General features: G+C 42.0%; 2 protein-coding genes across 4 annotated transcripts in view; both read right to left on the bottom strand.

Annotated features, from left to right (window-relative positions):
* The window catches only part of LOC132871831 (transmembrane domain-containing protein TMIGD3-like), a 37,400-nt gene extending 20,285 nt beyond the window's left edge, over window positions 1–17,115 (bottom strand). For both annotated transcript variants that reach the window (XM_060906371.1, XM_060906370.1), the window contains exons 1-5: window positions 17,013–17,115; window positions 16,508–16,822; window positions 16,098–16,403; window positions 4,515–4,563; window positions 3,728–3,822 (exon numbers count right to left, since the gene is read on the bottom strand). In XM_060906371.1, the coding sequence (XP_060762354.1) occupies window positions 3,728–3,822; window positions 4,515–4,563; window positions 16,098–16,403; window positions 16,508–16,822; window positions 17,013–17,049 (802 nt within the window). In that variant the 5' untranslated portion in view covers window positions 17,050–17,115. The remainder of the gene's footprint in view (window positions 1–3,727; window positions 3,823–4,514; window positions 4,564–16,097; window positions 16,404–16,507; window positions 16,823–17,012) is intronic.
* Window positions 1–25,546, bottom strand: part of LOC132871829 (polymeric immunoglobulin receptor-like) — a 227,064-nt gene that overhangs the window by 189,456 nt on the left and 12,062 nt on the right. The gene's annotated exons all lie outside the window — the stretch shown is intronic.

Raw genomic sequence — 25,546 nt, 5'->3', positions numbered from 1 at the left:
CCCCCAAACCACCAAGGGTTCTCTTTCAGGTATGTATAATGTTCAAGGTACCTCACTAGCAGCATCTCATCTCATCTCATTATCTCTAGCCACTTTATCCTGTTCTACAGGGTCGCAGGCAAGCTGGAGCCTATCCCAGCTGACTACAGGCGAAAGGTGGGGTACACCCGGGACAAGTCACCAGGTCATCACACGGCTGACACATAGACACAGACAACCATTCACATCCACATTCACACCTACGGTCAATTTAGAGTCACCAGTTAACCTAACCTGCATGTCTTTGGACTGTGGGGGAAACCGGAGCACCTGGAGGAAACCCACGCGGACACAGGGAGAACATGCAAACTCCACACAGAAAGGCCCTCGCCGGCCACAGGGCTCAAACCCAGACCTTCTTGCTGTGAGGCGACAGCGCTAACCACTACACCACCGTGCCGCCCACTAGCAGCATTTATTGAAGTACTGTAAATGCATTTATACTGAACATGACACGGCAGATCAGCGGGTTTCCAAAGTGGTGTTTTTTTTTTTAATGTTTCCTGATATGAAGTTTTATTTAACTAATCATTAATTGATAAATTATTTGATAAAACATTCTGAGATTTTTTTGCTGTTGTTGTTGTTGTTGTACAGTATGATAGACTTGCCCTTACAAAAAAAGAAGTTTATTCAAGTGTGCTTCTAGTATACTTCTTTTAAACAAAAATAAGAGAGGATGCTTTCAGTTTACTTTCATCTAATCTCATTATCTCTCGCCGCTTTATCCTGTTCTACAGGGTCGCAGGCAAGCTGGAGCCTATCCCAGCTGACTATGGGCGAAAGGCGGGGTACACCCTGGACAAGTCGCCAGGTCATCACAGGGCTGACACATAGACACAGACAAACATTCACACTCACACCTAGGGTCAATTTAGAGTCACCAGTTAACCTAACCTGCATGTCTTTGGAATGTGGGGGAAACCGGAGTACCCAGAGGAAACCCACGCGGACACGGGGAGAACATGCAAACTCCACACAGAAAGGCCCTCGCCGGCCACGGGGCTCGAACCCGGACCTTCTTGCTGTGAGGCGACAGCGCTAACCACTACACCACCGTGCCGCCCACTAGCGGCATTTATTGAAGTACTGTAAATGCATTTATACTGAACATGACACGGCAGATCAGCGGGTTTCCAAAGTGGTGGGTTTTTTTTTTTATGTTTCCTGATAAGAAGTTTTATTTAACTAATCATTAATTGATAAATTATTTGATAAAACATTCTGAGATTTTTTGTTGTTGTTGTTGTTGTACAGTATGATAGACTCGCCCTTACAAAAAAAGAAGTTTATTCAAGTGTGCTTCTAGTATACTTCTTTTAAACAAAAATAAGAGAGGATGCTTTCAGTTTACTTTTTATTTACTTATCCTTAATAAAGTTAAGTATAAGTATACTTGGGCGGCACGGTGGTGTAGTGGTTAGCGCTGTCGCCTCACAGCAAGAAGGTCCTGGGTTTGAGCCCCGGGGCCGGCGAGGGCCTTTCTGTGTGGAGTTTGCATGTTCTCCCTGTGTCCGCGTGGGTGTGCTCTGGTTTCCCCCACAGTCCAAAGACATGCAGGTTAGGTTAACTGGTGACTCTAAATTGACCGTAGGTGTGAATGTGAGTGTGAATGGTTGTCTGTGTCTATGTGTCAGCCCTGTGATGACCTGGCGACTTGTCCAGGGTGTACCCCGCCTTTCGCCCGTAGTCAGCTGGGATAGGCTCCAGCTTGCCTGTGACCCTGTAGAAGGATAAAGCGGCTAGAGATAATGAGATGAGATAAGTATACTTGGCTTATACTGAAAAGTATATAGAAAAGTCTAAGTATATTAAGCTTAAACGTTTGATCAAGATATACTTAACAAAAGTGTAATAAAGTATTAAAATATTTGTGGCTTATGTTTAAGCGTGGGGCGGCACGGTGGTGTAGTGGTTAGCGCTGTCGCCTCACAGCAAGAAGGTCCGGGTTCGAGCCCCGTGGCCGACGAGGGCCTTTCTGTGCGGAGTTTGCATGTTCTCCCCGTGTCCGCGTGGGTTTCCTCCGGGTGCTCCGGTTTCCCCCACAGTCCAAAGACATGCAGGTTAGGTTAACTGGTGACTCTAAATTGACCGTAGGTGTGAATGTGAGTGTGAATGGTTGTCTGTGTCTATGTGTCAGCCCTGTGATGACCTGGCGACTTGTCCAGGGTGTACCCCGCCTTTCGCCCGTAGTCAGCTGGGATAGGCTCCAGCTTGCCTGCGACCCTGTAGAACAGGATAAAGCGGCTAGAGATAATGAGATGAGATGAGATGTTTAAGCGTGGGTGGCACGGTGGTGTAGTGGTTAGCGCTGTCGCCTCACAGCAAGAAGGTCCGGGTTCGAGCCCCCTGGCAGGCGAGGGCCTTTCTGTGCGGAGTTTGCATGTTCTCCACGTGGGTTTCCTCCGGGTGCTCCGGTTTCCCCCAAAGACATGCAGGTTAGGTTAACTGGTGACTCTAAAGTGAGTGTGAATGGTTGTCTGTGTCTATGTGTCAGCCCTGTGATGACCTGGCGACTTGTCCAGGGCGTACCCCGCCTTTTGCCCGTAGTCAGCTGGGATAGGCTCCAGCTTGCCTGCGACCCTGTAGAACAGGATAAAGTGGCTAGAGATAATGAGAAATGTTTAAGCGTACTTGCCCTGTAGTTGTGCTTCTCCTTTTGATAGTAGCCTATAAAATACTTCTTTTTCACACATATTGGCTTCTTTATAATATACGGCAGCATGTTCTAAATCCCATCTTTAAAACCTACATGTATCATAAGTTTGTGGTCAGCTCTGGGGTGGAATACTAATAGTATATTTCCAATATGCTATAAAGTATACTTTTATAAACTAAAAAGTGGACTAGAAGTGTGTAACGAGTAAACCAATAGTATATTTCCAGTATACTACAAAGTATACTTTAGTAAAGTAAAAAGTGGACTGGAAGTATAAAACAAGTAAACTCATAGTATAATTCCAGCACACTATGAGTACACTTTTGTAAACTAAAGAGTGGACTACAAGTATAGAACTAGTAAACTATTAGTATATAAGTTTACTTGTGGTATACTTGCAGTACAAAATAAAAAATACTAGTTGAATACTCAGAGTTTACTTCTAATAGACTTAAAGTCTACTTTTTATAAACTAAAAGTGGGCCAATTTAGTCCCAAGCAGTATTAGATTAGTTTACTTACAAGTATACTGTAAGTACATTGATATCAGTATACTTGGCACACAAAAGTATACTTAAGGAAATATATTTTACTTAAGTATACTTAATAAAATTATTAACTTTAAAAAAAATCTCTAGGTTGTACGAATTCTTGTCACTTATGTCTTACCTTCTCACCAAGCTTGATTTGGATTCATATTTTCCTGCTGTAAACCCTCGACATGTTATCCACCTCTTTAAATCACCAATTTCATTGTCTTCCATGACAGAGCATGGCAAAATCGCTCTTCTCACATAAAATGAATCTAACATCTGCCCAAGTACCGACCCCAGCTACCCCCCATAATGCATTGCGGGAAACAAATGATGACATAGTTATGCTCAGGGGCTATTGAACTGGCAACCCTTTGGTCCCAAAGCTGCTTCTCTAACCATTAGGCCATGGCTTCCTCCCTGTTTAAACAAACAGTGCTGGAAATCTGAAAAACATCCCTGAAAGACTATTTAAAAAGTAGGTGTGAACACTTACTGCGCATCTTATTCAACATGTAAGCGACGACGCTGATCAGAATGATGAGCAGCACCAGTCCTACAGCCGATAGAATCCAGAGAGACCTTTCATTCCTGCAATGCAGACACACAGTATGCACAATAGAGCTTTTTTTTTTTTAAATATATATAAATCCATTTCGGGGGGCACGGTGGTGTAGTGGTTAGCGCTGTCGCCTCACAGCAAGAAGGTCCGGGTTCGAGCCCCGTGGCCGGCGAGGGCCTTTCTGTGTGGAGTTTGCATGTTCTCCCCGTGTCCGCGTGGGTTTCCTCCGGGTGCTCCGGTTTCCCCCACAGTCCAAAGACATGCAGGTTAGGTTAACTGGTGGCTCTAAATTGACCGTAGGTGTGAATGTGAGTGTGAATGGTTGTCTGTGTCTATGTGTCAGCCCTGTGATGACCTGGCGACTTGTCCAGGGTGTACCCCGCCTTTCGCCCGTAGTCAGCTGGGATAGGCTCCAGCTTGCCTGCGACCCTGTAGAACAGGATAAAGCGGCTAGAGATAATGAATGAATGATAAATCCATTTCACTCTAAGGTTTGCAGCATATTGTCAGAGCATAAAAATTAAGTTTATTACCATTTCACATTGTATATTAACACAGTAATATGTTTGACACAAGCTCATGCTGTTCATGTCACTTAGATTTGCAGACGTTCTTTGAATAATGGTTAAAAAATACAGTACATGTTGAGATGTAAATGTACAGCTGCATTGTGAAATTTCTTATTTTAAAATGAAAATATGATTAAACTGACAGAACTTACAGTGAAGTGCCGTTCTGTTGATTTGTATTTTTGGTCACATTTGGAGAAACTGGAACAACAGAACAGTGTCATTAATTCTTCCACAGGGTGTCTACAGGTTTGTCCAAGTTAAATTTAAGACTTTTAAGACTTTTTCATACCATGTTCCAAAAAAAATTAAGACCAAATCTAAAGTCATGCAAAAACGTACTCTTTTGAAAAAAAAACTATATAATTTAATGTAACTTATTGTTCTTGTAAACATTCACCAGAAAAAAACACTATTCTAGTAGAAGGACTTCATTTCTTTTCCTTGACAGGCATTCACACACTCAGAACACAATTTAAGGAGGATCGGATAAACTTGTAACTATGTGACAATCAGAATGCAGTCACAATGTTTGAATCCAAGGCCATTCTTAAAAAAAAATCCATTTCCTGTCCACCGGGTGAGCAAAAAAATTTTCAGTAGGGAAGGAGGGATTTTTTTTTTAATGGATGGATAAGAAAATCGCAATGCTGTGTTTGCTTTTTCTTGAAGTACTTTTTTATTAGAAAAGCAGACACATTTAATAAAATATGACAGTTTAATCAACTGAAACTTGTACAAAAACTTTAAGTTAGCATTTTAAATGCTGACTGCAACATTTGCAAAACTTTTACAAAGGTACTTAAAATGTCCGACACACGGACTTTTTGTAGTTCTAAATCGGCCGTTAGGCCTAGTTCGGATGAAATTACACTATTAAAATGATCACTGAATGATTTGTTTTTCTGAATCTTTACTATTTTGTTGTTCGCTAGAATACCATTTTGCGATTTCACAAATGTTTGAAAACTCTGGATCTCCTTCCTTCATGGTGGCTGCCATTTTTTTGTGCTGCACGGCGCATGCGCAGAGCTGATTCGACAGGGCTTTCCACAAGCGCCGGCTGCCGGCTACACAATTAAGTCCAGCCAGCTACTTTAATGACTATTTTTGTAGCCCACAGGCTCTAAATATTAATTTTCGATTTTAATAAAATTAAATGTTTATCTAACGGACTGACAATAATGTCAAACTGAACCGTGCTCATTTAAGTTGTGATTCGCGCTGTTTGTACCGATAATAACCACAAATTCCCCGCCGACTTCGTTGATCAGGGGAGAGTAACTCATCCGCGGCCCCGACATGCGGTGTGTGTGCGCGCGCACTCGGCGGAGGCAGTAGTGTGTCGGGGCCGTCGGAGGGAACAGAAGCAGAGATAACACTTATTTTGTCTCCGGTAAACCAGTCTTCTCTCGTTCAATTACGTGCTGGCATCAAAAGACACCGTTGGTTGTAAATGAAACCAAACTGAGTTGTTGGAGTGTATTTTCATACACAAATGGAGAAATATTTGCTGAGTGTTTAATTGTGTAGCCCCACTGCAGAGCGTTGTCGTTGTTAATTCATAGCATGCTCAGCTGCGTGAATGTGTCATGCACCGAAAATAAGAGATTTACAAGCCAGGAACGCCTCATGATGCAATACGCAAGAAAAGAAAGATGATTGACTGCCATTTTACTTTGTATTTGAGTAAAGTGAATAAATAAATGGTCTGTAGAAAATACATTTAATCCTGGGAACTGCGTGCACAGGAGTTTATTATTAGTGATGCAGTGCTATGCATTGCAAACTACTGACTCCCATATAGGGAGCAAAGCACAGCAAACTCTTGTTCTTCTGTTTTTCATCTTCTATACAAATTTCTATTTCGAATAACCCAATAACCGTACATCGCACACAGACAAACAATACATCAAAACGTGCGGCTCGATCAGACTCACTATGCTATTACTTTGTTCAGCATTCTACGATTTCTTTCGCGACGTAGTCACAAAAAAAATCACACAAAATTTCCCATTCATTTTCTATGGAATTAATTGAAAAAATCGCACATTTTCAATGTTTTTCAAACATCCGCTGCTCTGGCATGCTTTCACCTAGAGACATGATTCAAACTTTAAAACAGAGACAAACTTCTCCTGTGTGGATCTGGCATTCAACTTTTTTGCTACTGTAGGTTCTATACTTTTTGATCAGTCACAGATCAAACACCATGAGCAAATCTGGAGAAATTCAAACTTTATAATGGGTGTCTATTGCGTTACACACCAGTGGGGCTCATGAATTTAGAGTGGAGGCAGCTTGAAAAAAAAAAGCTCTAACTTTCTCATTTAAACTGTGTTTTCAGCCACAGTTTTCACTCTACACACATAATTTTCTCAAAAGTTGTAGTCACACTTGTCTTGATTCACACAATGTGTCTACCTGAGCGATAGGATTTACAGTTTTTGAATGAGAAGCCTGAAAGTAACGAGAGGACAGCCGATCTGCCTCATTGACTCCCATTATAAACCTGGCAGCGCTTTTACTGCAAAATCAGAAATGTCACTTGTTTTTAACTCACTCTAGTGTCCACATTTTTTACACTAGGGACAAAAAAACTTACATCAATGTGTTCATGGGAGCCTTGTAGCGCTCAATGTGAAAGAATTTTGTGAATATCTCCCTTCGCTTCCGTGTAAATCCCGTTGTTCGAGGAGAGGGAACTCTGAGAAAAAGCGCTCTTTGCTTGTCATATTGTGTCTTTTCCCTAGCCTAGTAAACTAGACCCACCCGCCTAGCGGCCAAAAATATTTTTGCCTAGCGAGTGGGTCTAGCCTTGCACCATATAAACAAAAACACCCCGGGCATCAAATCGTGCCCGCCAATCACAATGCAAGGTTTTTGTTTGGATTCTTTGGGCGGGCTTTTGCAGGAGTGACGACAAAGCCGCGCAACACTGGAGAAAGCACAGCAGAAAAGATGGCTATGGCTAGTGAACAGCGCGCGTTTGACTCCGCTTTGGAATCAGTTTTAGAAGAATTAGACTTGGAGTTTTCGTTGAAACATGAGCAGGAAGAGGCTCTCCGCTCATTCCTTTTCAAGAAGGACATTTTCGCTGTTTTGCCGACCGGCTATGGCAAAAGTCTGATCTACCAGCTAGCTCCGCTCGTAGCCAAAAGGATGGGGCTAGTTTGTGCAGTACGAAGAATTAATAAACAGCTTTGAAACATTACTTTTTGATTGTTTCTTATTTTCCCGTTATTTTAAATTTAAGGGAAATTATTTCACCAAACACCACTAAATAAAAACTCTCAAAAACAGTTTAAGCAAACCCTTGAAAAACACTTGGAAAAAAAAATGAGTGTATGTGGTACAGACTCCAAACTTGTGGTCATTATCTCCAAACTTCTTAATATCTAGAACCTGTTTATTAATTAATACGCATTTTGAAAAATTATTTATTTCAAGGTCTCCCCCACTGCTTTCTGTCGCTCTGACTACGTCACAGTCACTGTTGCGCTCATTGGTCAGAGCGTTGGCCTATACGCACAGAGACAGTTTGAAAGACAGCGGTTTGTTCCTCCCACCCCCTTCGGAAATGTCTACGGATCGAGGCCAGACTAAATATTCACATTTATGCCGCTTTTCCACTACAAACGCGGCTGAGTCGGGCTGAGCCGTGCCATGCTGAGTTGGGCTGAGTCGAGCTGAGTCGAGCTGAGCGGGGCTATTGGAGTTGCATTTCGACTACAACCGCGCTGAACCGTGCTGGCTGGAAGTGGGTGGACACATTGGGTGGAGTTAGCGAAAGTGGGTGGACGTCACGTGATGTCGTTAAGCGGCGCAAACAGTGACATCAGTGATCTTTTAAGCGGTAGTCTCACGACCCGGATAGTAAACAATAAACATGGAGGACATGGAGTCGTTAGTGTTGCTGGTCTTGGTGCTGTGGCTTGTTGTCACCGACAATGGCAACAGATACTGGCAAGAGCATATAGATGAGGTGAGGCGCATAAGGCTTCAGAAATTCTTGTAATTCATAATTCTTCTTCTTCCGGGTTTATGGTGTTTACAGATCCCAGCGCGCTCGCGGGGCGTGTGTGGGCATGCGAGGACACTCCCCCTCACCAATCAGTGCACAGGGGAGTGTCTGCTCACTCCCCCAGCCTCACTCAGCTCGGTTTGGCTCGCTTCAGCCCCACTCCAAAACTGTGCGAGTTTTGGGTGCTAAGCAGGGCTGAAGCGAGCTGAGTCGTGCTGTTCTGAGGTAGTCGAAACGCGAGCCGTGTCGGGCTGAAGTGAGCTGAAGCGAGCTGAAGTGAGCTGAAAAAGGGTAGTGGAAAAGGGCCATTAGTCTGGCTTGCCAGGCTATCTTTTCCCTGCACCGAGCACCGTTACCAAGGCGACGAGCTCCACTCAGGGAGCAGAGAGGGGCGGGGCTGCTCTCTCTCTCAAACAATAGGACTTTACACAACAGATCAGGCACTGTGTGGTTGTCAAGCACGCGTGTGTCTAGCAACCGGTGGATTCGGAGCCTGCTCGGTATAATTGTGAGCATCAAAAACGGTTAAACTTTTTCCCCATCCAAAGTGTACCACATTTTAACGATATGACTGAGTAAAATCTCCATAAATTTAAGATTGAAAATTTAAGACCACGGGGTTTGAAATTTAAGACAATTTAAGACTTTTTAATGGCCTTATTGTAGGAAAATTACATTTAAGACTTTTTAAGACTTTTTAAGGACCCGCGGCCACCCTGTTCCATTGTTGTTTTTTTTCCGATGTAAATAAATATGCTCATCCAACATGACCAAGTAAAAAAAGTGTCACACTGGTTTAATTGGGTTTAATGTAGTGGTTGGCTGATACAGGTTTCTTCAGTGGCTGATTCTGATGTCATTAGCTCATCTGTCCATAAATCCAATGAGCTGTTGCCATGGCGTGGCGTCCGTCATCCACAATTCAGTTAAATCGTATCTTCTACGTCAAATTTCCACAGATTTCTGTTCTGATTGTTTGTTTTGTTTGAAAGAACTCATCACTCCGCACAAAACTTGGTCATTGTTTTGTCAGATTTTTTGCTAACGAGTTAGTAATTAGGCCAAATTAACACATTTTCCAGGCCTCTCAATAGAATTGTATCTCCTCTCTCATTTCTCATCCGATTTCAGTTTTGATCAGTGTTGTAGTCGAGTCACTAAACCTCGAGTCCAAGTCCAGTCTCGAGTCCCCAGTGTTCAAGTCCAAGTCATTAAAGAAAATTTCAAGTCGAGTCCGAGAACAAGACTCCAACCGCGCCATTTGACGGTGGCTGTTGTTGCCTTTATGTGAAAGCGTCTCTGCTACTGTGTTGGACTAATGTTACTGCTCGACTACCCCATTTTAGTTAATAGGCTACAGATAAAAAGCTTGTTCACTGCTCAGCAAGCCCCGCCCATTATCAACAGGGCAAATAACATGAGCAGGGGCGGTCCGACCGGGCAGCCGACCGGGCAGCCGCCCGGGGCGGCATCATGGGGGGGGGGGGGGCAGCACGAGCGCAGGCGCGAAAAAAAAACAGTCCCCAAAAAAAAAAGGTCCCCAAAAAAAAACCCCCGAAAAAAAACCAAGGGGGGGGGTGAACATTTTGGATGGGGAAACCCAATACCAAAGTTGCGCAGGTGACGTCATCATAAGAGGCGTCAATCGATAGTTTTCACATGACGTCACAGAGTCGGGGATTCCCTGGTGGCGGCCATCTTTGGGGCCAAGCTTACCGTACGGGTCACTGAGCACACATTGTAGCGTGCGAGTTACATTCATTTATATATTATTTACATTTATAGTTACATTACTACTATTTAAAGCTAGCAATAGTGCACACTTGTATTCACGGCTGTCGTAATAGGTCAGATGATGAAGTCAAGCGGAGCTTTTATGGAATTCCCACTGTATGGGAGCACGAAGGCGAGCAAACAAACTCAGCATACAAAGGAGAAATCTATGGCTTGCGAGAATCAACCGCAAGGATTATCAGCCTTCCAAACACAGCAAAGTCTGCTCTGATCATTTTATAAGTGGTAAGTTGTTTAAATAAACAATCAATTGTGTTTAAGTTTGTTTTTGGAAACCAAAACATCATGTGAACAATCTCTGGATAATGCCTAACTGGAACCGCTGAGTGTACGTTTACATTGTAATGTACACTTAATATCGCTCGTTTGTCACGTTTCTATTTGAAACTTGTCACTTCACTCACGCAAGGGTCATTTTTGCAAAACATTTTAGGTCTATTCTGTATGATTTGATTTGTGTTTGGGATGCAAACAGAGCGCCTTTTGGCGGATGCCGCCTGAATCGCGCAGATCCGATTTTTTTTTTTTAGGGGGGGCGTTGGAGTGTCTGATTATAATTTCAAAGTAAATTCTGTATTAAAATTACTAAATAAGCAAATCCGTTACAGTCCATGAAACAGGAAGTATAAGGATGAGAAAAAAAAACAGTTTAAATCGGGAAGCTGCGCAAATGTGCAGACCACATTACATTACATTGAGCAAACGCTTTTGTGTGTGCGTGTGCATGCGAGAAAGAGGAGAGAACAGAAAAGCAGAACAATCCAAACAACTTCAAAACGGCTGTACGTTTGATTGTGTATATGAACCGAATGAATTCCCAAGATTATTGTGGTCGTGGTGGTCAATTGGTCAAGTTGAAATGTTTCAGTCTCACCTCTCGCGTTAGGTGATCACCACTACACACTGACAGTGAGTTTGTGTTGGGGGAAGGGGGAATCATTCAGGAGGAGGTCGAATGATAAATAAACGGAGTCGTACTCAGAGATAGATCTAATGGATAGGAAAAGGTCAAAGCCATCAGGTGCCCAATTCCGGAAGAAAAGGAAAGAAGAGGAGGAGAAACGAGCAAAAGAAAAAGGTATGCTTTATGAATCAATTTCAGTGAGTGACATGAATTAGTGCCCTAATTAGCCTTATATTATTGATGCTTGCTAAGTCGGACGACCTGGCCTGCCCCCCAACACGAAATTAATTTCAGCATAACGATTAGGCTTTGCAACAAAAAATTTAAAGTTATTGCTGTCATTCAGTGCGTTTACATGCACATAAAGAGAATCGAATTTCTGCCATTGCTCGACTGAAATCGAAGTTCAAAATGCCATGTATACACCTTAATTCGGCTGAAATTGAACCGAACTTGATTTCTCGGAATCGAGCTACACGACCTAGATTATGCGATTTCTGCTGAGCTACTTAGTGCATATAAACCCTATTGAGCTACGTAGTCGAGCTACTTACTTCAGCACTGCCCCTTCCGGAAGTGACGAGTGACGAGACCACAAGAGGGAAACACAACAGCCTCGGTCGGCATGACAACGAATCATGACAACGGCATGAATCTTTTCTTTTTGTGGCATTGTTTGCACTGGTAAAATTTAGCTCACTTACTGTATCACCAAATACATCTGTACAGCTGTTGCATAGCTGTGAATTGTGTACATAAACAAGTCATTGTATGTGTGTGTGTGTGTGTATATATATATATATATATATATATATATATATATATATATATATATATATATATATATATATATATATATATATGTCCAACATCTGAAGAATGTCAATAAAAGCAAAACAATTGAACTTTTTGTGTGTTTATTAAGACATAAGTTAAATTGTAAGCAAAAAAATATATATTTTTTGTAAGCAAAAAATGGACTTTAGAAAAATATACAATTGTGCAAAATAAGTTGTTTTACAAAACAGTGGTCTGCGCAGGACAGTTTGTAGCCATACAGTCTGTTAGAGCAAGCCTAACAGCTTGAGCACGGAACTCGTGAACACGGAACTGCCAGTGTTGCCAGATTGGGCGGTTTTAAGTGCATTTTGGTGGATTTGAACATGGTTTGGGCTGGAAAACGTTAGCAGTATCTGGCAACACTGCTGATAACTTTGTTTATACTCTTGAATAGCTCTTCTTCATGACGACAACCGGAAGTGTACCAACACGATGGGGCGTGTAGCGCCACCTGTGGCTTGGGTGCACAATGTACCTCACACAATAGCTCGATTTCATCGTGTGCATGTAGGATTGGATTTCTCTGGCACCCTGCTGGGACCTTCAGCTCGATTACCGACAGTAGCTCGATTTGGATGTGCATGTAAATGTAGTCATTGCCTTGGGTTAACGTTGGGCCAGGGCTGTTGCAACAAGGTAGGCAGACTTGGCAATTGCCTAGGGCCCCAGCCCTCGAAGGGCCCCCGCTGCCGAACGACTGGTTATGTATTCAATAGCAATGACAACTCTTTGAACGCAGCAGCGCAGCGCCTCCAGTGTTGCCAGATTGGGTGGTTTCAAGAGCATTTTGGCGGGTTTTGAACATATTTTGGGATGGAAAACATCAGTATCTGGCAACACTGCTAATGACACTTGTTAATGGCCCCCTAATGCACAACAGTGCCTCCCTACATGCTTTGGCCGAAAAGTGCAATGACAGTCTGTTGTCAACCCCTCAATGCCCATCTACATCCAGTCAAGTGGTTGCAGAGCTCCGCGGCAAAAAAAACCCAAAATCAAATATGAAGTGAAATTACCCCTCAGGGAGCCAGAAGAGAAAGAAGAAAAGAGGAAGACAGAAAAAAACAAGACACTGGTAAGTGAGAATGTACACACTCATTAATACCAAGCGGGTCGACAAGCAAATTTGGTAGCTAGCTTACGTTAATGGTAGTTATCTTGTAGACAGTGTTTATAACAGTGATGTAAACGTTGTCATGCACAACAGGCTTACAAACTTGCAAGGACTGGCTAAAAATTCTAATATGTGCCACACAAATAGGTGAAAGACTGTCAACTTCTCCCAGATTAACTGATTGTGTTTATCAAATGTCATAGTCAGAGTTAGTTTCAGCGAGCTGCATGGCTTTCATCAGAAGTAGCTAGTGTGTCGTGAGCATGAATGGAGCAGGACAGGGGATGGCTCACAAGAAAGCTCTTTTTTACATAAATAGGCTATGTTTGTGACCTTGGTCGGATATTAATGCAGTAATTCAGCTAAGAAACCCGAACTTTCTGCAAGGAAGCCCTGCTGCGATCAGCACGGCTAATGGCTACGACATGGCAAGTTTGAGAGAACAGTTTTAGACATTTTGCCCATGATTCTAGTTGTGTATTCTTAAATTTTTTTTGTGTTTTTCTATACCTTTTGCACTTTTCTGTGTGTGCTGGTTCTTATTAAGATTCTTATTCATGTTTGTAATCATTTAATCACCATTTGAAGTTATTTCTACTTGTGTATATACTGTAAATATTTAGTGTTGTGTTATTTGCACATTTTATATTACTTTGTCTTATTTTCATATTTGATTTATATATATATATATATATATATATATATATATATATATATATATATATATATATTGTGTGTGTGTGTGTGTGTGTGTGTGTGTGTGTGTGTATTTTGTCTATTCTTGTTTAATTGGGTTTGATAATTATTTATAATAATGTAAAGAGTTCATTTATTAAGTAAAAATCGTAAGAATGATTCCAATATGTGTGATGTTTATTTATTAAGTCTTCAGTGGGTAGGCGGCCATAAGGCCTTTTGTCGAGGGGGGGATAATTATGGGCCCCAGATCCCCCTTTGCCTAGGGCCCCCAAATAGCTTGAAACGGGCCTGCATTGGGCTCTGTATTAGCCAACAGAATGTTAACAGCTTTACATGGTCGTTTAAACATTTCTCGTCGTGTGTTGTACGTTGTGGACACGTCCCGTTATAAATTTGCTGTTACCAGAATGGCAATGATCAAGTCGTAATGTATTACTTAAGACTCTGTGTAATGTCATTGTAGTGTAGTACTATGGTAGTAAAGTCTTTTTGATGACTAGTACAACGTTCCGCTGGAGGGATTGTGCATATTATGGGGCTACGACAAGTTAGGCACACACACACACACACACACACACACACACAGAAACACTAATGCCTATATCCCAATGTTTATTTCAAATTAAGCAGTTGTGCTTTCTTAAATAGCTGTGGATAGCTGTAATGCGAAGTCATTGAGTCTTTTTGTTTATTGTTTATCTTTTATTGTTTATCTTTGTATTTTTTATTGCACTAGTCATTAAAACTGGAAATTTGTTCTTGAAAATAACTGTTGTGAGTTTGTGTATGGGGTCGTGTGTGTTCTGGACGAAGTTAGTGTTTTCTTAGGTGGTGGGTGGGAGGTGGTTGTTGGGTTGGGCCGGGGGGGGCGCCAGCAGGGGGTTTCGCCCGGGGAGTAAATCACTCTAGGATCGCCACTGAACATGAGAGAGGGTTAACACTAGCTAGTTCATCGCTCAGCAAGCAAGCCCCGCTATCAACAGGGCAATGAACATACACTACCATTCAAAAGTTTGGGGTCACTTTGAAATGTCCTTATTTTTGAAAGAAAAGCACTGTTCTTTTCAATGAAGATCACTTTAAACTAATCAGAAATCCACTCTATACATTGCTAATGTGGTAAATGACTATTCTAGCTGCAAATGTCTGGTTTTTGGTGCAATATCTCCATAGGTGTATAGAGGCCCATTTCCAGCAACTCTCACTCCAGTGTTCTAATGGTCCAATGTGTTTGCTCATTGCCTCAGAAGGCTAATGGATGATTAGAAAACCCTTGTACAATCATGTTAGCACAGCTGAAAACAGTTTAGCTCTTTAGAGAAGCTATAAAACTGACCTTCCTTTCAGCAGATTGAGTTTCTGGAGCATCACATTTGTGGGGTCGATTAAATGCTCAAAATGGCCAGAAAAATGCCTTGACTATATTTTCTATTCATTTTACAACTTATGGTGGGAAATAAAAGTGTGACTTTTCATGGAAAACACAAAATTGTCTGGGTGACCCCAAACTTTTGAACGGTAGTGTAGTGTGTCACTTCCTTCTCTGGGTGGAGTCTTACCAAATGACAATTGAAGTTCGAGGTTGTCCCCGTCGTCTCCTCGATAGTTCTTCTACGTACGTATGGAACACATAGCAGTGCGTTTTTTCCCACTGAACAAGAAGTCTGTATAAGCAAAGCGGACAATCCTAGGGGCGTTCTCTCCAGGCATTTTAGCGCCATTAATGTTAGTTTGTGACATATGAACAGGTGAATGTGCATTCTCTTGCACAAAATCAGTATAAAAATTAATGTACCGTAGATATAAATATCTTATGCCAATTTATTATGGCATGTTACAAATATAAAGAAAAAATCTGAATCCTCATTTCCAATTAACAAGTCCGAATGCAGTTAATGCACGAGTCCGAGTCATCAGTCCAAGTCAAGTCACAAGTCCTTAAAATTCGGGCACGAGTCGGACTCAGTACTACAAGCCTGGTTTGAGCGATATTTTTTTTGGGTAGATCTTCCCTCGAGGAACAAAACTTGGTTGTTTGTGGATTTTCCTGTTGTAAACAATTTGTCGTAGAGGTTGGTCCTCTCTCATGGCGTCACATTTCAGTTCTGTTTGATGGTTTGGTTGTCATGGTTGTTTTGATGGCAGGCCAGATGAGCTACTATGTCCTTGATGTTCTGGTTATCTTATAAATAGTGTTTAATACAATTCAATTAACTTATCTTAATTAAAAATGTTGAAGCTGGGAATTTTATAGCAGCATGTCGACCACTAGTTTAATATTAATACTCAGTGAGAAAGACAAGAGCGATGTAATAATTTCATATTTCTTTGACATGAAATTCCTTAAATAGTTTGTGTACCTGTTGAATTCTTAACTGCAATGTGAACAGGAACCTGTAGATCTCCTGCGCTGCACCAGTACCAGCCAGTGTCACTCTTCTTCAGTCCACTCATCTGCACACTGAAGGATCGTTTCCCATCATCCCTGATCTGCACTGCTGAATTCGGGGATGTGGGAGTCGTCCCTACTTCGTAGCAGCTCCTGTCTTTGAATCTGCACCACTGCTTCTGTTTCTTCTGATATGCAGCGCTGTAGAGACACTGGACTGTGACGCTGCCTCCTTCCTCAGCACTCACTCTGCTCTCCATCACAGACAGATCAGGATCTGAGCACAAATACTGTATATAGTCAGTTATGTATGATTTGATATTTAGGAACATGAAAAACATTTAATATATTGAGCAGCATTTGCAATTTGCAACCTAATACCTGATTTCACTGTGATGTAGAGATCTTCTTTAACATCTGACCCTCTAGCTATCTCTACAGCACACCAGTACCATCCAGTGTTTTCTGTCTGGAGATTATTCATAGTCACAGTAAAGAGATTCTCAGCTGGGTGATCAATCACTGTCACTTCCCCCCGTGTTTCATTTGTAAACGCCTCAATATTGCAGTAACTGAATGTTGTACCAGAGCACCAGTATTTCTTATGTTGTATGTATTTCCTATCATAACGACATGGGATGGTGACAGATCCTCCAGTTTTAACACTCAACTCCATCAATGCCCGACTGCCAACATCTGCATTGAGAACAGAAAAAAAAACACTATTGTTACTCAATTCAATTTCAGTTTCTGCTCGTCACATAACACACCACTGATGGCTGACACATTAATCCAACACTTCACTGACTACATTTTAAGGTTAAAATGGTTGACCCTGTACATGAATGTTTAAATATGATCAATGACTCCATAAAAATCTACTTACTTGAAAGGTAAAGAATGAAAATAAAAAGGCAGCGCATTGCAAATTCGTTCTGGTGTTGAATAAAATGTTTTTTACGTCTTCCTCCTGTGTGTAGTTGGTTCTGTCTTTGTGGAGTCTCATGCAGTTCCTGTATGTTTCCTCATCTCAAACCACGGAAGATGGTGTGCACATGCACGTGTGTGTGTGTATTTTAACTTCCTTACTGACCAGTTAAAATGTAATGGAATAGACTTCTTCTAAATGAAGAGCTTTTTTAGTTTCTTAGAGGTCGGAGGAAACCAGAGAACCCAGAGGAAAGCAACACAGACCCAACAAGAACATGAGAAGCTCCACACAATCATGTAACCTGAGCTCAGGATCGAATTGAGGACCCTGGAGTAGTCATGTGTCAATTTTACCTTCTTCACCATTACTGAAACAGGACCTTAGAAATCCATGATACGACAATAAAGTTTAGGTTACTAAGAAACCAATTTTATTACATCAGTATTTAAATACAGAAGTTAAAACCACAGCATTATCCAGATACAGGACTTACATCCGCTGTTCTCAACCATCTCTACCCACTTGCCAGTAAACTTCTTGTTTACAAGAAGTGATGCAGTCAGGTCTGTATAATGTACATCAGTACATCCGAGAATAACAAAAAGACTAGCCACTAAATTTCGTGCATGTTTGGAACAGAATCAGAATCAAATACACCACTAGAAACACCGATAGTCGCTGCCGTGAAATTAAATATGAAATTAAATACATTCAGAACCATATGGAATGATTAATGTTGTTATATTTTAACTGCTGTCACCTCCAACAACTTCAGAAACTGTTTTTCAGGTCTGTTGAAAGGCTATCTGTTTCTCAACAAACGTTGCACAGAACTGCAATTTGTTTAGCAACCGCTCATGAAACTATACATACAGTTCCAGTCAAAATTTGGACTCACCTTCTAATTCAATGGTATTTATTTTTATGAATTAAAACACACTTCACGTCTTAAAGTAATGGTGGATGTCGTTTCTCTTTACTGAAATGTTTTGACAAATATATGGTGTGTCTTTTAAAAACGGAGGTCAACCAGGATTTAGACCCCTGGCAGTTTGCCTACAAACGGAGTAGGAGTACGGATGATGCTATTATGGCCCTTTTCCACTACCCTTTTTCAGCTCACTTCAGCTCGCTTCAGCTCGCTTCAGCCCGACACGGCTCGCGTTTCGACTACCAAAAACCAGCACGACTCGGCTCGCTTCAGCCCTGCTTAGCCCCTAAAACTCGCACGGTTTTGGAGTGGGGCTGAAGCGAGCCAAGCCGTGCCGAGTGAGGTTGGGGGCGTGAGCAGACACTCCCCTGTGCACTGATTGGTGAGGAGGAGTGTCCTCACATGCCCACACACGCCCCGCGAGCACGCTGGGATCTGTAAACACCGCAAACCCGGAAGGAGAATAATTACGAATTACGAGAATTTCTGAAGCCTTATGCACCTCGCCTCATCTATACGCTCTTGCCAGTATCTGTCCGCGTTGTCGGTGACAACAAGCCACAGCACCAAGACCAGCAACACTAACGACTCCATGTCCTCCATGTTTATTGTTTACTATCCGGGTCGTGAGACTACCGCTTAAAAGATCACTGAATCAGTGACATACAGAGCATCGTGGACGAGTTCGCGGAGCGCAAGGCTCGTCGTATGCCCTTCAAATAATGCGCGCGGTAGGCTATTGATGTTTTATTATGAGCCATGTACAGTATGTCGCCTAATGTTTTTTTTTCTTTCTGAGTTACATGTTCGTTTGAAGGACTTAATGTACAAAATAACATAGTTGCACCCCGTAGTGTTGAAATTGGTAAACACAGTGCATTCAGTGAGGTTTGCACCGCCCTCCTTTTATTTCTGACTCTTCCTGTCACCGTTGCAACCTCTGAGCGCTCATTCGTATGCCCTTCAAATAATGTGCGCAGTATAGGCTATTGATGTTTTATTATGAGCCATGTACAGTATCCTAATGTTTTTTGTTTCTGAGTTACATGTTCGTTTGAAGGACTTGATGTACTAAATAACATAGTTGCACCCGGTAGTGTTGAAATTGGTAAACACCGCAGTTGCGGACATTTTGTAGCCTAAAATGATGTTATGATAAGCTTTAATAAAGGGCCTGGTCATTTGCCCCGCCCCCGGCCCGGCTCTGACTTGTTCCGCCACTGTCACTGATGTCACTGTTTGCGCTGCTTAACGACATCACGTGACGTCCACCCACTTTCGCTAACTCCACCCAATGTGTCCACCCACTTCCAGCCAGCACGGTTCAGCGCGGTTGTAGTCGAAATGCAACTCCAACAGCCCCGCTCAGCCTGACTCAGCTCGACTCGGCACGGCACGGCCGCGTTTGTAGTGGAAAAGCGGCATAAGTAGCATCACCCACATAGTCCTAAAACATCTTCAGGATGCTAAGGCCTATGGACTTCTCATCTCATTATCTCTAGCCGCTTTATCCTTCTACAGGGTCGCAGGCAAGCTGGAGCCTATCCCAGCTGACTACGGGCGAAAGGCGGGGTACACCCTGGACAAGTCGCCAGGTCATCACAGGGCTGACACATAGACACAGACAACCATTCACACTCACGGTCAATTTAGAGTCACCAGTTAACCTAACCTGCATGTCTTTGGGGGAAACCGGAGCACCCGGACGAAACCCACACGGACACAGGGAGAACATGCAAACTCCACACAGAAAGGCCCTCGCCGGCCCTGGGGCTCGAACCCAGGACCTTCTTGCCGTGAGGCGACAGCGCTAACCGCTACACCACCGTGCTGCCACCTATGGACTTTTACTTTTTATAGGTTTTAGTTCGGCATTTAATACTATTCAGCTCTTTCTACTATTGGAGAAACTGAAAAAGGTGGGTGTAAGTTCTTTTATTGTTAAATGGTATTATTCTTTTTTAACTAACAGGATGCAATATGTGAGGGTCCATAAAGCAGTCTCAGACCCCAAATTCATCAGCACAGGGGCTCCACAGGGGTGTGTGAGCTCCACGTTACAAAAAAAAAAGAAGTTTATTCAAGTGTGCTTTAAGTATACTGTTTTTAAACTTAAAAAAAAATGAGTATGCTTTCAGTTTACTTTTTATTTACTTATCAGAGATATACTTAATAAAGTTATACATAAGTATACTTGGCTTATACTGAAAAGTATAGAGAAAAGTCTAAGTGTATTAAGCTTATACTTAAACTTTTGATCAAGATATACTTAACAAAAGTGTAATAAAGTATTAAAATATTTGTGCCTTGTGTTTAAGTGTACTCGCCCTGTAGTTGTGCTTCAGCATTGTTGACTCTTAGGTATGTCCGTGGTTCCATATTTATTTATTTTTTTAATTTCTCCTGAGTGGGATAATTAATTTTTGATTTATTTATTTATTTATTTTTCTTTAGAGCTTGGATGTCAATTTCAGTTGTCATTGCCATATTTTAATACTTTGACATTTAATACAGTGTTGCTTCAATTTTTGATTTTTAAAGAAAATGAATATGTTCTTAATCCTGAGTATCTGTTGTTATTTTGTGAATTCTTACCTTTATAACTTCATTGTAACTTAAGGTACAAAACACTTAAGTTGTCTACTGGTAGTGTGCATGAGGTAAGGGTTCGGGCTAGAAAACTAATAGTATACCTAGAAGGGGAATTGCAGTAAACTTCAAAACTAAAAAGTGGACTAGATGTACAGTATATAACCAGTAACTAATAGTATATTTCCAATATGCTATAAAGTATACTTTTATAAACTAAAAAGTGGACTGGAAGTGTGTAACGAGTAAACCAATAGTATATTTCCAGTATACTACAAAGTATACTTTCGTAAAGTAAAAAGTGGACTGGAAGTATAAAACAAGTAAACTCATAGTATATTTCCAGTATATTATGAAGTACGCTTTTGTAAACTAAAGAGTGGACTACAAGTATAGAACTAGTAAACTATTAGTATGTAAGTTTACTTGTGGTATACTTGCAGTACAAAATAAAAAAATACTAGTTATATACTCAGAGTTTACTTCTCTTAGACTTAAAGTTTATTTTTTATGCAGTGAAGCATATGTTTGTATGTTCTATTTATATGTTGTTTTTATGTAGTGTCCGAGCTACTGTAGGTCTGTGATGCAGTGACTGGAGCCCAAGATGAATTTCCCCTTTGGGGACAATAAAGTATACTTTATCTTATTTATTTATCTACTTAGTTGAGCAGTTTTTACATAATACTCATATGGATTACTATGGTTACGGAATAGGGCTATTTACTGTATTTTTCCATCCATCCACTATCTGTAGCCGCTTTTTCCTGTCCTACACGGTCGCAGGCAAGCTGGAGCCTATCCCAGCTGACTACAGGTGAAAGGCGGGGTACACCCTGGACAAGTCGCCAGGTCATCACAGGGCTGACACATAGACACAGACAACCATTCACACTCACATTCACACCTACGGTCAATTTAGTCACCAGTTAACCTAACCTGCATGTCTTTGGACTGTGGGAGAATCCGGAGCACCCGGAGGAAACCCACGCGGACATGGGGAGAACATGCAAACTCCACACAGAAAGGCCCTCACCAGCCACTGGGCTCAAACCCAGGACCTTCTTGCTGTGAGGCGACAGTGCTAACCACTACACCACCGTGCTGCCCCTTATTGTATTTTTATTATTTATTATTTGATCTTAAACACATTAAGAAGGCAAGAAACTTTTGACGAGACACACCTATGTATTATTGAAAAGCATTCCAGGTGACTACCTCATGAAGCTGGGTAAGATAATGCCAATAGTGTGCCAAGCGTTATCAAGGTAAACACTGGATACTTTGAAGAATCTAAAATATCAAAATTTTGTTTACCACATAATTCCAGATATGTTCATTTCATTACAATAATGGCATTTAGCAAACACTTTTATTCAGAGCGACATACAACATACCCAGGGTACACTGTAAAAAATGATTTGTTGTTTTAACTTAAAAAAGTTAGTGCAAGGGTTGCCTTAAGGGCTGCCTTAAAATTTTGAGTTCACTGAAATTAATATAGTAAGTTCACAACAATTTAACTTACTATGTGAATTCCAGTGAACTCAAAATTTTAAGGCAGCCCTTGCACTAACTTTTTTAAGTTAAAACAACAAATATTTTTTTTACAGTATAATTGGGGGTTAGGTGCTTTGTTCAAGGGCACTTCAGCCATTCCTGCTGGTCCAGAGAATCAAACTGGCAACCTTTTGGTCCCAAGCTGCTTCTCTATCCATTAGGCCACAGCTTCCCCACATTTCAGAGTTCTGGGCCCTAATTCATAGTTTTAATGTCTTCAGTATTGTTCAACAATGTAGAAAATAGTCACTATACAGCAAAACGTATAAATGAGTAGAGTAGGTGTGTCCAAATCTTTGACTGGTTCTGCATACTGTATATACGGTAAAATAATCCCACAGAACATTCAAATTACACATTTTTTTCTTATGTAGAATTTTGCTTGCAATAATAATAAATCGAGAATTTTAAATGACCAGTTATAGATTTGATAGATATAAGCCAAGCATTCGTTAATTACTCTCCTTTCTAGATGCTGAGCAATCATGGGGTCATGTGCTCAATCACTGCCCCATTTAGCTTCATAGAGTTGTTATTGGGGTGGAACGGTGGTGTAGTGGTTAGCACTGTGACCTCACAGCAAGAAGGTTCTGGGTTTGAACCTCATGGCCACTGAGGGTTCTTTCTGTGTGGAGTTTGCATGTACTCCCTGTGTCTGAGGCCCTGTTTACATTATTGCGGATCATCAGATTAACGTTTTTAAAACGATTCGCGTGCACACAGCAACGCCAATACACGATTCGTGTGCACACAGCAACACCAATACACGGATACGCAATACACGGATAATCACATGACTAATTAGACGGCACGTCACATGATCCCAGTGCATATCGGGCATGCGCAAGTCACTCACCACTTGCAAGTGGAAGGATGGCAAGCGAACACCTTCTCCAGCAGATAAACACACCTGGCTGTGATGTTCATGTTCTCACTGAGTTTAAGCGCCTGAAGGAGGTTGAAATGTGTAAATAAACCTCAGTGCAGCTCAGCGCTTCCTCCTGCGCTCCAAATCACTCCGCCCTGAACAGCGAGTGCCCTCTGGAGGGTGCGCACTCCGGCCCTGCGCAGCTCACAGAGCGCGCGAGTGAAGCGCACGAGCAGTGATTCGGGACCTAGCCGCTGTGTGTGTGATCCCAACGCCAGTGAATCAGGAAGGTGGATATCACAGTGACGTTGTCCAATGACGACGTCAGCTAGAGCTCAGCACAGCGTATCCGCGTATCCTCAATGTTTACACAGCACCGGACCAGACACGAACTGGATTGAATACGTGGGCTCTGGCGGATTCCCGTTTCCCGGCGTTTTAATGTGAACGGACAGTGCATCCGCGAAGAAAACGAGACAGATACGGTCTAATGTAAACTTGGCCTGAGTTTCCTCCAGGTGCTCCGGTTTCCCCCACAGTACAAAGACATGCAGTTAGGTTAAGTGGCTACTCTAAGTTGTCCATAGGTGTGAATGGTTGAGAGGTGAAAACCTCTATAATAATCCAGTAGAAAGCAATGGGAAACCACTACTGTAATTCTTCCAGAGAAACTCGGACCTGCCATCAGGCAGAACAATAAATAAGAAGAAGTTATTGCTAGTGGTCAAAAATGGGAACTACACAAAGTCATATTAGAGGCTCATTGGGGCAGGACTCGCACCCACATGCTCACTGTATGAACATTTTCAGTAGAAGAGTGCACAGGACAGTTAATAACAGGGTCACTATTGTGATTTTACACCAAATTAGAATAGTTTAACAATACTCCACAGCCACCAAGGATGCTTAAAATTAAATCTAATAAATTACTGCAAACAAATGCAGAGTGTAAGTGTAGCCAGTGGGGTTGTGATGTACAGAACCATTTCCTTAGTAAGATATAAAGATTGGGAGAAGAAACAGGTGGATTATGGAGTGGATAATGCCTCTATATCAAAAAATGTATGGAAAAATGTGTCTACCTTTTCCAGTGTCCAGCTGTTGTGGAGTTATTTCAGGTCTTTGGTGTGGCTTTGGAATTAAAATTCAGCTCAAAATCGTGCTAAAATCTGGAAACCCTGGTTAATGCTGTTACCTTCAGCACAGTTGAACAAATGCACGTCGAAAACCACTCGAAACAAGCTGCTAGGCCGTAATGCTGTATGACTGTATGATGTTCACTCTCCAATGACTATTATGGGATTGCTCTAACATTCACAAGATACCTACAGTAAAGTTAAGTATGAATGAACCCTTTATTATCACTGTTACCAGTGAAATTGACCATCAACCTGTCTTTGAGGGGAACAGAACAGGAAGACAGGGATAAAAGAAAAGAAAAAGAAACACAGTAGTAACATGAGGAAAGATGAGGAAAAAAGAACACCCCCCCCCACTATGTTCCTATCAGGAGTACAGTGTGGGAGCATTTAAAAACCTCCGCACAAGCACACAATAACACAAGTACACTTTAACATGGGACTTGAGGGGGGGAAAGGGAGGAAGGAAGGGGCAATCAGGGGTGGGGGGGAGGGGTAAGGCGGTAGGAGGGAAGGGGAGGAGGTAGAGGTAACCCAGCGCAAGCAAGCAGCCATCCACTCCTGCAGCCATGCAAGCGGCGCTGGTCACGCACCCGCTTGTCACACTGGGGGTGAAAAACGGCGACCGCGGAAAATTGGGTAAGGAATGCGAAGAATGCGAGAGTGTCTCCCAGCAGTGACCTTGTGGGGGAAATGTTGCCCCGGCAACGGCCTTGATCGAGGCCGGTGCTGTTCAGGGAGCCGAATGTCGATAAGATAGAGATTGTTTGGTCTTTCGAACAGACACAGTCTTTACACATCCACACCACTCGTCCATATCTGTCCATTTCGTCCATATCTGTCCATTTCTGTCCATTTCTGTTCAATTCAAATCAATTCCAAGATATATGAGTATATATATATATATATATATATATATATATATATATATATATATATATATATATTCAAGTATAACAGCCTCTCAACTTAATTTTGTTTGAGGCTATGTCCAAATTAAGGGCATCCTGCACCACCAAGATCTAGGGTCACGATCCACTGCTGTTCATAGGTTCTTGTCATTGCTACATTTTTTAAATTATTATTACACTTGGGGTGGCACGGTGGTGTAGTGGTTAGCGCTGTCGCCTCACAGCAAGAAGGTCCGGGTTTGAGCCCCGTGGCCGGCGAGGGCCTTTCTGTGTGGAGTTTGCATGTTGTCCACGTGGGTTTCCTCCGGGTGCTCCGGTTTCCCCCACAGTCCAAAGACATGCAGGTTAGGTTAACTGGTGACTCTAAGCCCATGTTTACATTAGACCGTATCAGCGGATCATCAGATTAACGTTTTTAAAACAATTAGTGTGCACACAGCAACACCAATACACGGATATGCTCGGCTCCGCAGGCATCCTGCGCTCCAAAT

The sequence above is a fragment of the Neoarius graeffei genome, chromosome 23 (genome assembly GCF_027579695.1).
Source record: "Neoarius graeffei isolate fNeoGra1 chromosome 23, fNeoGra1.pri, whole genome shotgun sequence".
Lineage (NCBI taxonomy): Eukaryota > Metazoa > Chordata > Actinopteri > Siluriformes > Ariidae > Neoarius > Neoarius graeffei.
Note: the sequence above shows the minus strand (reverse complement) of the source record. Positions and strands in the feature narration are given on the sequence as shown.